The sequence below is a fragment of the Nomascus leucogenys genome, chromosome 2 (assembly GCF_006542625.1).
Source record: "Nomascus leucogenys isolate Asia chromosome 2, Asia_NLE_v1, whole genome shotgun sequence".
Lineage (NCBI taxonomy): Eukaryota > Metazoa > Chordata > Mammalia > Primates > Hylobatidae > Nomascus > Nomascus leucogenys.
Window position 1 is genome coordinate 99092356 of NC_044382.1, and position 12320 is coordinate 99104675.

The 12320-nt window shown below is 40.1% G+C and overlaps 1 protein-coding gene across 2 annotated transcripts in view; it reads left to right on the forward strand.

Annotated features, from left to right (window-relative positions):
- The first annotated feature begins 9803 nt into the window (after positions 1 to 9803).
- POLR3G (RNA polymerase III subunit G) overlaps positions 9804 to 12320 on the forward strand; it is a 46853-nt gene continuing 44336 nt past the window's right edge. For both annotated transcript variants that reach the window (XR_004031277.1, XM_030816777.1), the window contains exon 1: positions 9804 to 10570. Coding sequence is in view for 1 of the 2 variants with exons in the window: in XM_030816777.1 (XP_030672637.1) it covers positions 10454 to 10570 (117 nt within the window). In the remaining variant the exon portion in view is untranslated. The remainder of the gene's footprint in view (positions 10571 to 12320) is intronic.

Sequence of the window (12320 nt, forward strand, 5' to 3'; positions counted from 1 at the left end):
GAAGCATCTATTTAGGTTTTTTGTTTGTTTGTTTGTTTTTTGAGACAGAGTCTCTGTTGCCCAGGCTGGAGTGCAGTGGCACGGTCTCGTCTCACTGCATCCTCCGCCTCCTAGGTTCAAGCGATTCTCCTGCCTCAGCCTCCGGAGGAGCTGAGGTTACAGGCGCCCGCCACTGCACCTGGCTAATTTTGTATTTTTAGTAGAAACGGGGTTTCACCATGTTGGCCAGGCTGGTCTTGAACTCCTGACCTCAAGTGATCCACCTGCCTCGGCCTCCCAAAGTGCTGGGATCACAGGCGTGAGCCACTACACCCGGCCGGAAGCATCTATTTAGGCTTCCGAAATTCCCTTGAGAACTAACTAACCTCCTAACTTAGCCAGGAAAAATGATAAAGAGACTCATTATCATTACAGCATTACAAAAGAATTATGAAAACCTTTACTGTGACAACTACTAATAAGCCTTCATGGAAGGAGAGGCATACGCTCCTTTCCTACCCTCCTAAAGTCTTTGGTGGGCATGCAGCTTTTCTAAATACTTTGCTAATCTTCATAGAGATTATTCGGTTACTCAGCTGGGGGCTATCCTTATGCACAAGTCGCTGAGCTAGGTAATTCATGAACAGAGTTGTGTAAAAAGGTCATAATCTGGATTCTCAGGAGTTTGAGGGAAGATAATGTCTGTGCACAATTACTTGCAAGATAAAGCGTTACAGGGTACGTACCACAGAGGAAGTAAAAACCAGATTCAGTAAGAATACAGATGGAAGGGATTCGTGAGGAGTGGCTTTTGAGCTGGCCTTAAAAGACTACTTTTAGGGCATTCTCAGCAGAGTAATATAGGGCCCTCTGTAGTCTGGGTACTTTTTCTCTAGGCAGAAGCAAGCCACTAGTGGTGAAATGGAGTGATATCTCTACCAGGCCATGAGCTCAACAATAATTTACCCATAATCACTGGCCTTTTGCCAGGCTTTGGTTAGTAATGGGGACATAAAAAGGAGAATAAGTTTCCAAGGAGACCTTCACACTCCCAGGTTCCTCTGCCTGCATCCCACATCTCACTGGATATCCTTTTTTAATTCTCTGCATGGCTCTTTGCCTTACTTTTGTCAGGCTTATGCTCAGATATCACCGAATAAGAGAGGACTTCTTCAGCCACCCTTTCCACAATAGCATCCATGTTTCCTGTCTTTATTTGTCTTCCTACCACCTCCTGATATTTCCTATAAAATATATTTTGTCAGTTTCTTACCCTCGACTGTGAGCTTCATGAGAGGAGAAATTTTGTTTTGCTCACTACTGTATTCCCAATTCATAGAAGACGGCCTGATGATGAGGGTGCTTAATAAATACTTGATTGGATTGAAGAGCCTCTCTGGGAGACAGATAAGAGCTGACAGTTACAACATGATTGTAAAAAGGCCTTAAAAGCAGAGTAGTACTTGGGAAACACAGAGAAGGGAGAGGCCTACCTCCATGTAGGGTGGAAGAAATTATCATGGAGAAAGTGTCATTTGCATGGCATCTGAAAAGAACCTGGGGCTTAGGTGGATGTGGCAGGAAGGGCACTCCAGGCATTCAATGGTTGACTTGGCCACAGCGTGGGGTGCATGTGGTGAGAGGCAGAAAGACTCCAAAGCTCTGTTAAGGAGAGTCACGTGTCAAGATTTGTATTCCAGAAAGATACCCTAGACTGCAGAGTGGATTGAAAGGGAGAGTCCGGCCACAGGAAGTTTATTTGTTCTGTTTTAGAGGTCCAGGTGAGACATTAGAGGGTCTGAAATGAAGCAGAGGTGGAAGAAATGGAACATGGGAGAGAGAACAGAGCTGGTAAACCTCTATTAGATGAAGGGTTGGAAGTAGACAGGTCAGTTATCAGATACAATCAGCTATCCTGATTTAGGGGTCATTCATCAGGAATAGTACTGTGACTTGACTTTCACTGCCTCCTGTAGCTTCTATGTCTGCTTCTATCTGTTTGTGCATTTATTCATGGAGCTGACGTTGTTACTGGTGGAGGGTGTCCAGGTTCTTGGCGTCTTGAACAAAGAATTGGACAAAACACACAAAACAAAGAAAGAATGAAGCAACAAAAGCAGATACTTATTGAAAATGAAAGTACACTCCAGTGAGGGAGTGGGTGGAGCATATGGGCTCAAGGGTCCCCTTACAGAATTTGTGGGGGTTTAAATACCCTCTAGGGGTTTCCATTTAGTTACTTGGTGTACACCCTATGTAAATGAAGAGGATGAAGTAAAGTTACAAAGTCATTTACTTGGCATATGCCCTATGGAGAGGATATTTCCTGTCATAGCCGAAGTGTGAATCGGCCTTTTGTTCCCTGCCTCCAGACCCTATTTTCCTGCCTCAGTGTGGACAAGGAACTGTGTAAGACGTGGAGGACAAGACATTTCAGTTACATCATAACTCATAAAATGTTAGAACTAGGAGGAATTTCAGAGATTAGCTCAACATCTGCTAGGAGGTTGTTTTTGTAGTTGATTAAAATTGACTTTTTTATTTCAGCTCTTGGATGCTTAAACTACACCCATTTTCAAACCTCTCAGAACAATTCTGAATAGGAATTTTCAGGAGACATCCTGAAATGGAAGGGGCAATGCTACTCATTTTACATTTTTAATTGAGTCTGTTTTGCAGTTATTCACTTCATTGAATAAAGACCTCCCAGGGATTAAAAAAGTCTTCTAACCAGCCTAGACTTATGCTTCCTGAAGTGTAATGCAAATGAAAGAACAGTGGAAAGGTTTTCTGAGGCCTTAAAGCAGTCCTGCTTTTGTTAGGAATTAGCTTTACATCTTTAGGTAATCAAGTAACCATTTAGGGTGTCACTTTCTTCTTCTGTAAAATGGGAGGTTTAATCTGCAGTGGTTCTTTTTTTTTTTTTTTTTTTTTTTTTTTTTTTTTTTTTTTTTTTTTTTTGAGAGGGAGCCTCGCTCTGTCGCCCAGGCTGGAGTGCAGCGGCGCAAGCAACGTCCACCTCCCGGGTTCAAGTGATTCTCCTGCCTCAGCCTTCCGAGTAGCTGGGACCACAGGCGCGTGCCACCATGTCCAGCTAAGCCTGTAGTCCCAGGACTTTGGGAGGCCAAGGAGGGCAGATCACGAGATCAAGAGATCAAGACCATCTTGGCCAACATGGTGAAACCCCGTCTCTACTAAAAATGCAGTGGTTCTTAATTTGGGTTGCACACTGTAATCTCCTGGGATGCTTTAAAAAGTCCTGATGCTTAAATGGTACCTCCAGAGCTTCTGATTTTATTGTTCTGGGGTGAATCCTGGGTTTTCTTTTCTTTAAAACCTCTCCCAGTGATTCCAATGTGCAGCCAGGTCCCACTCAAAGAAAGGGGGAAAAAGCCTTAATAATGGACTAACTGAATTGTCCTTCTGTGGGTAGATTTGCTCATCAAATCACAGTGCACAAATAGGGTAAGCTTGACATTAATTGTGGAGCTGTTGCTATATAGGAAGCACTATGCTAGACAGTAGGGAGGATAAAATCTCTACTTAACACAGACAGAACCAACAAACAGCCAGGCGCGGTGGCTCATGCCTGTAATCCCAGCACTTTGGGAGGCTGAGGCAGGCACATCACCTAAGGTCAGGAGTTCAAGACCAGCCTTGCCAACATGGTGAAACCCCATCTTCACTAAAAATACAAAAATTAGCCGGGCTTGGTGGCAGGCACCAGTAATCCCAACTACTCTGGAGGCTGAGGCAGGAGAATTGCTTGAACCTGGGAGGCGGAGGTTGCAGTGAGCCGAGGTCGCACCAATGCACTCCAGCCTGGGCGACAAGACTCCATCTCGGTAAAAAACAAACAAACAACAAACGAAAAACATAGGTGAAACTCCTCCCCTTTGGAAAAGATCAATTTCCCAAAAGTGGTATTCTGTCTATTTCTTTGGAAATTGACAAGTTTGGCAACATATATCACCTGAAATTTTTTTTTAAATCTATGTGTTTTAACAGGAGGATCTTTCCAAGAGCAATGTGGGATGAAGTGACTGTTGTGGTTGCTGAGGGACTTAAACTGGCTTTTTTGGTGAAAAGGGATGTAGCAAGTCAGGGAGGCAGAGGGAGTAAGTTGCAGTGGAAAGACTGGTATTCAAGACATGACTATAGACTAGTGAGTCAGGAGAATAGGGTGCAACCATCTTAAAAGGGCTCTGAGTAAATAGGGAGTTTGGATTTAATTCAGTTAGCCAAGAGGGAAGATGAGGAGAGTAGCAGAATCAAAATTGTGCTTTAGGATGAGTAATGTGGATCCATAAATTAAACAGGAAGAACAATGGATACCACAAAGTTTGCAGTTAATCAGAAGTGTGGTGAAAAAGGACTGAGCTGGGTTATGGTAGAGAAATTGCAAAGAAAGTGACATTTAGAAGTAAGATGATTGATCAGTGCTCTCTAGCTCCTAGCACAGTGCCTGGAAGGCTCAATACTGGTTGAATGGATGACTCAGTGAAATTGGGCCATATGAAGTAGAGAAAGATTTGGAGCATGAGGAAATATAGAAAGCACTAAAACTCCTTTATTCTAGAGTTTGGTGTATTGAAAAAGGAATGAGGCAGTGGTTAACTCAACCACAGTCTCACTCGTAGGCTGTTTCTTTCATGATATGTTTACCAGGATCCAGGGACTCTCTCTGAGCTCTGCAGGAGAAGAAAACGAATTTATCAGCTCCTCTGTGTACAGGGGAATGGATTCATGAAAACTAACTTAAAGAGATGGGTTTGTAGGCTGGAATGCCACATAATTATTAAATGTATCAAAAGCTAGGAAGTTTTTCTGGCAAGGGTGGTACATTCGCTAATGATAGCAATTCATACACCCAAAGATTGCTTGATAAAAATGGAAATTTAGAGTCAATAGAGTTTGTTATTTTTCAAGAGCTATTCCATGAAGCAGTGCTAGCTGGTATCCTCTTTTTTTAGGGTGAGTTTTCCAAACTTTTCCAGGGCCCACCTCCAAAGATTCTGGTCTAGTAGGTTTGAGGGCTTAAAGAAAGCCTAGGACTCTGTGTTTAGCAGGTCCTCCAGTTAATTCTCATGATGAGGAAAGTCTGGTAAACTTTACCTGGAATTGTTTTTAATCTTTAAGTAGTGGCAAATCCTGGACTGGAGTGCAGCCCAGTGGTTTTGAGTAGGCCTAGTGGGCTCTTGCAATTGTTTCTTAGAGTGAAAGGTGTGACCCCTTCTGTTCAGCAGTTTTGATACTTGGGAGATAAGCTTTCTCTAGGCTCAGCATATGTCTTAGTGACTCAGCAATTGAAACAAGTCCATTTGGATATTTTCCTGCTTTTTTAATGTAGAGAGATGTAATAAGCTTGGCTATTAAAATAAATATAGTTCCTGTATGAACTTTATTTCAAGGTAACTAAAGAATACATAAGAGAAATTTATCCCTGGTGGAATTCCAATTAATGGAACAGAAAGAATGATAAAATTTGTATACCACCATTTTGCAACTGATAATGGAAAAATTGATCTAGATTGTGATCAGTCAGTGACTGCTAAAATCATTAGGTGAAAACTGATGGACACTTTATACTTAATGAAATAGACCAACACCTGAACCCATGACCAGCTGATCAATACCATGAGGGATTTGTTCATCTTGATGTAATACAGAAGGAAAGAGAGAACATCCCTTTTCAGTATTCTTGAGAAAAAAAAAAAATCAAACCCAAATCTAAGCCTCTAGTTTACCTGTTTATTGGAAATACACCCAGGGAATAGAGGAATATGTTAAATCACATCTCAGGTATAAATCAGTCAAATCCAGAGTATGGGAAATTGTATAGCTTTGCTACTTTCAAAGTATGGTTTACAAACCAGTTGATGTCTCCTGAGACCTTGATAAAAATGCAGATTCCCAGTTTCTGTCTGCAGCCAATTGATTCAAAATCTGCATTTTAACAAGATTCCTAGGTAATTCTCTTGTACCTAAAGTTTAAGAAGCATTGTATAGGGCACTGACCTAGTTTCTTAGACAAATAGAAAAAAAAAAAAAATGGGAAAACCATTGCAGTTTAAAAGAAAGTTAGGCCGGGTGCGGTGGCTCACGCTTGTAATCCCAGCACTTTGGGAGGCCGAGGCGGGCAGATCACGAGGTCAGGAGATCGAGACCACGGTGAAACCCCGTCTCTACTAAAAATACAAAAAAAATTAGCCGGGCGTGGTGGCGGGCTCCTGTAGTCCCAGCTACTCGGAGAGGCTGAGGCAGGAGAATGGCATGAACCCGGGAGGCGGAGCTTGCAGTGAGCCAAGATTGCGCCACTGCACTCCAGCCTGGGTGACAGAGCGAGACTCCATCTCAAAAAAAAAAAAAAAAAAAAGAAAGTTAAATGTCATGTATTTTTTATGTCTTGATTTGAACAAATTAACTGTAAAAACATTTATGTGATAACTGAGAAATATGAATGTTCTATATAAGATGATGGTATAGAGTTATTGTTAAAATTGTAGATGCAATGTTATTGTGATTTTTTTTAAAAGCCCTTAACTCTCAGAGAAGATACATACTGAAGAGTTTAAAATAATCTGAAGCAGTGGAAGTAGAAAAGTATAGTTAAAGTACAATAGTCATATACTGATAATTTTGAAGCTGAGTAGTGGGTATATGGGGATTTAATATACTGACTTTTGTGTATGTAAGTATAGTAAATGTAAGTATTAGTAAACAAGAAAAGGCATAGAGTTGTAGTTTAAAATGACAACATTAAAGATGAAAAATCAACTTTTAGTATTCAAGCAGTTATGAGGGAAAACTCAAATATGGAGGCCTGCAAGGATAAATTTACGAAATGAGTAATGTAAAACTATGAAACCCAAAGGGAGGGATTGAAACCAACTTTGCAAAAGTCATAACTGAGAAAATTATGACAGTGGAAGGTATCAGACCTAATTGATCCCATCTTGCTTCTAACCTCTGAACTATCCTTGTTCATTTTTGGGCGTGAAACCACCTTTGCAAAATTATGACTGAGACAGTGAAAGAGATCTAACCTAACTATGACTCCATCTTGCTTCTAACCTTTAAGCTGCCCTTGTTCATTCCTGGGCATAGACTGAACTAACTTTGGGAGGAACTTAGTTTATGATTTAAAACAAAGACATAACAGACTTTCCCAAAACAAACCTCCTCCTCGCCTGGGGACTAGACTGCCATTGTCGGACTAAGAATTATTCACAAGATTAGAAATTATAGTTAAGGAGTCATGCAGCTGGAGGCTACAAGATTCTGACCCTCTCTAAACCGCTCCAAAGATCAGTGCTTGAGATATTTTGCAGACCCTGCACGTGATGGATCAGGGGGCACTAGCCAGATCAATTAACTGACTCTTCTATCTTGTGGCCCCCACCCAGGAACTGACTCAGCAGAAGAGAACAGCTTTGACTTCCTATGATTTCATCCCCGAGCCAACCAATCTGCACTTCCAATTCACTAGCCCCCTACCCACCAAATTAACCTTAAAATCTCTGATCTCTGGCTGGGCGCAGTGGCTCACAACTATAATCCCAGGACTTTGGGAGGCCAAGGAGGGTGAATCACCTGAAGTCGGGAGTTCAAGACCAGCCTGACCAACATGGAGAAACCCCGTCTCTACTAAAAATACAAAATTAGGCATGGTGGCACACGCTTGTAATCTCAACTACTCGGGAGGCTGAGGCAGGAGAATTGCTTGAACCCGGGAGGCGGAGGTTGCAGTGAGCGGAGACCATGCCATTGCACTCCAGCCTAGGCAACAAAAGCAAAACTCCGTCTCAAAAAAAAAAAAAAAAATCTCTGATTTCCAAGTTTTCAGGGAAACTGATTTAAGGAATAATAAAACTCCGGTGTCCTGCACAGCCAGCTCTGTGTGAATTACTCTTTCTATATTGCAGTTCCCCTGTCTTGATAAATCAGCTCTGTCCAGACAGCAGGCAGGGTGAACCCCTTGGACAGTTACAAAATCGTATCTGAAAATGTTCTCAGTATCATAGCCATTATGTCAAATCAAATGCCATGCATTCTGCTTGAGTAATTCACAGAAAACAGGAAACGATGTTTCATTACAGAAAGATGTTGAATATATGGTTTGCTTCCGGGGCCTTAAATATAGAAGGACATTAAAATTGGCCATCATTGGCAGAGTGTCATTGGCCGGGCACGGTGGCTCATGCCTATAATCCTAGCACTTTGGAAGGCCGAGGCGGGCAGATCACTTGAGGTCAGGAGTTTGAGACCAACCTGGCCAACATGGTGAAACCCCATCTCTACTAAAAAAATAAGCCGGGCATGGTGATGCATGCCTATAATCCCAGCTACTTAGGAGGCTGAGACAGGAGAATCGCTTAAGGGAGGGAGGGAGGTTGTAGTGAAAAAAATAAATAAATAAAATATTTAAAAAATTAAATTGGCTGTCTAAAAGTGCAATGCCTTGTTACTGCTATTCCTTGCAAATGAATTAAAACTTTTATTTGCCACATCCTGTGTTACTTAGATTTACAGCAGTTACAGTTATCTCAACTTTAAGGCAAATATTTTTCAGTTGCTAAGGCTAATTTGTATAATTTTAAACCTCAAAGATGAGATCTATGAAGTCCTTGATTCTACATGTGTATTTTAACTTAACTACTCCTTAGTAGCTAAGACTTCCACCAACACAGTTCTACCAATACTCTTAACATTTGCTGTGTATTAGAACCACCTGGGAAGCTTCTAAAACTGACTCTTGCCCAATCCTCACCCCAAGAGATCTGGATTGATTGGTTCAGTTCAGTGATTCACAGAACTTAGTATACATAAGAATTATCTGGAAGGCTTCTTAAAACACCAATGCTGGGCCCACCCACAGTTTTTTTTCTTTAGTTCTGTGGTGGAACTCACAGTTTGCATTTCTACCAAGTTCTGAGTGATGCTGCTGCAGACAGCACTCTTTGAGAACCATTGCTCCATATGTATCCATGTGCCATGTTGATTTCCTGCACCCATTAACTCGTCATTTAGCATTAGGTGTATCTCCTAATGCTGTCCCTCCCCCTCCCCCCACCCCACAACAGTCCCCGGAGTGTGATGTTAACAAACCTGCACATTGTGCACATGTACCCTAAAACCCTAAAGTATAATAAAAAAAAAAAAAAAAAAAAAAAAAAATGAATATAAAAAAAAAAAAAAAAAAAAAGAGAACCATTGCTCTAGTTTCTTAAGCTACCCAAGTCATTCTAATGGCAGCCAGGGTTGAGAACTGAGAGCCGCTTGCTTTGTAATGTTGGCCCTGTGATAAAGTGAGCTGGGAGTTTTCAGCCTTTTGGTCCAAAGTACTGCGTATATTCAAATTGTAGACAGTAAAATTGATATAAAGAGGTAGCACCTTGTTGGTTTTAGGTAATGTTGCTTCACCATTAATGTGGCAGACTAAGAAGGGTAACATTAATGACCAGGCAAGAAACCCTGGTGAAGAGTAGAGCAGCTGTGTGAAGTACGGTGGCTTGCATAATTTTGCAAGGAGGGCAAGTGAGTAGATTCAGAAATGAGACTGAGCTGATGGGGCCAAAACCAATGCCACTCCTCTGACTTCCTCCAAGTGGTCTAGAGGACATATCATTTCTCTCTTGGGTTCACAGGGTTAAATGAGGCTCAGTATTATCAGCAGGGAAAGAGATGTAAAGAATGTGCATTATAGTCATCACTACAGTTGAATGCAGACTTCTATTGAAAGAACTCTAGCGTAGGGATCCCTGTTTATACATTGCCAGCTCAGTTCTCCTAGTATAATCAGAGGATTCAAAAGTTCAATACAACTTGCATATGTGATATCACTCCTGTCTCCAAAATTGAAGAGTATGGGTTTATCATAACTTTAATGATTTTAGCTGTTTTCCTCTGAATTTTTTTTTCTTGGACAGGCCTCTTTTGAGTCTCATTGATCCCATTCCCATTTCTAGAAGGAAGACATTAGACTAGATCTCAGGGATTCTTCCAAACACTCACATGCTAAGATAAATCATTTAAAGTCTTAAAGTATGTATGACTAATGATAGTTTTTATGTTGACATGAAAAAGAAAGATTTCTTCTCCTCGTCAGCCTGGTCTTGTCTTGTGTCCACTTTTTATGTACATTATATCTGAGATCCTACTGCCAAACCACAGAAGGGTGGGTGAATTGCGTGGACTGGATGTGGGGCAGTAGTGGGTGAGGGAGTTGAAGCTATCACTATCTTACCTGCCAAAGGTGTGTGAGTGTGAGAAATTCAGCAGTCAGTTGTCACATGTTTATTTCTCTACATGTTTTGCTTTCCAAAAGTATTTTAAATCAACTATGCTACTTAAGGGGTGCAGTTTTATATTTTGCTTTAAAGTGTTGATTTCTTTTTTATATGTGATCCAGTAAATCTTAATCATTAATAGTGCCTTTCAGAATTTGCCCACTCATCTGGTATAACTGGTTCTGATGGCTGGGAATAAAGGAAGAGGACGTGCTGCTTATACCTTTAATATTGAGGCTGTTGGATTTAGCAAAGGTGAAAAGTTACCTGATGTAGTGTTGAAACCACCCCCACTATTTCCTGTAAGTATATGAACAGTTGAGTTCTCATAGTGTGTTTTTTCATTTTTCAGAGAATATTAAAATTCTATATGGGACTTGATATATGATTATAGTATCTTCAAGTATAAGAAAGTAGAGTGTCTTTCACTTACCTTTAAATATTTTCATGATCTGCTTTCTTAAAATATAGAAAACAAAACTGTATACATCTTTCCATGGATATATTTAGTACTATGTGAACCAGTAAAGAATTAGTTTTCAATTCTTACAACTTGTATTGGTGTTATTGATGAATTCGAATATGAAAATAATAGTTTTAAAAGTCATTAGGTTTTATAGTGGTTCTCAGTTCGCACCCTATCACACCTTCACTTAATGATTTTCTTATCTTGTATCTATAGAATTTAAATTTGCTCCTTAGTATACCACTTGACTTTTTCCCCCACTGAACTTTTTTTGCTTATTTTAGGGTTGTTTTAAAATTTAGTGAGTATGCTGCAAGCTTAATTTCCATAATATATAATGTTTTCGCTTTATGTTTAGTTTAGAATGTATCCAGGGATCTAGATGTCTCACACAAGGAGTCTCTGCTTTTTACTCTTGGTATTTTACCTTTTTGATATTCATTGCAGCATAAAAACAAAGACAAATGTCTCAGGTATTGGCATAATGTCACTTTACAGTGATTTTCAAAGCAAGCTCTTTTCCATGTGTGGGGAGATTACTTCTAAACACTGGGGATGTTAGTACATAGTATTTCTTTATACTTCGAATAAAATTAAAATTCCTTACTACTGGGTAAAAGGCTCTGCCCGATCTCTCCATTCTGATGTCTCTCTGACCCTTTTTCTACCACTGTCCTTCTCATTCCTCAGCTACGCAGGCCTCCTTGTGTCCTCAGGCCTTTGGTCCTGCTGGTTCCCTGCTGGAACCATCTTTGCATAGATGGCTCCCTGATTTTATCCCAATCTCTACTCAAATGTGACCTCCCCAAGAGGCCAAGGGTGCTCACCCTGTGTAGATTCCACCTCCACCCTCCATGCACTGTCAATCATTTTTCATTTACCCATCTTCATTTATATGTCATTTGTCACTATGTGAAATTGCATGTCACCTCATTTGTTTACTAATTTGTTGTGTGTTTTTCTCCTAGAATGTAAGTTCTCTGTGGGCAGGGACTTTGACTTGTTTATCATGGTATCATCTATAGTCTAGCCATGTTGAGTACTCAATAAGTAGTTGCAGCATGAATGTATACATTCCTAATCAAATTTTGAAAATGTACCTTATCTTTATCCTCTGAAACCAGAAATGTCTTTACTAGAGATCCACTTGTTAATGAATATATTTGTGTAAATATATACACACATAGAAACACATATTTTTGTATATCTATGTGTGTGTGTATAATTTTTAAAACTTGAAATGCAACTTCAAACTCCATCTTGCCATTTATTCATTATACGGGCTTACAAATTGTTCACTTCTCAATTTCTTCACTGTGAAAGGAGAAATATTGGTAGTCCTTTCAATGAGATAATGGATGTTGGATATTGAGTATATCATAGTCATAGTAACCACTTACTAAATGATAGCTGCTGCTTTTTTTTTAATTTATTTTTTTCCAATAACACCACCACTAGTTGAGGTTAATAAGAACCTAAAGCAGCTGCTCTCATTTGGGTACCTTAGTTTTTCTTTATATTTGTCTTTTTTTTGGTAATTTTTTTTTTTTTTTTTTTTTTTTTTTTTTTTTTGTGAGACGAACTCT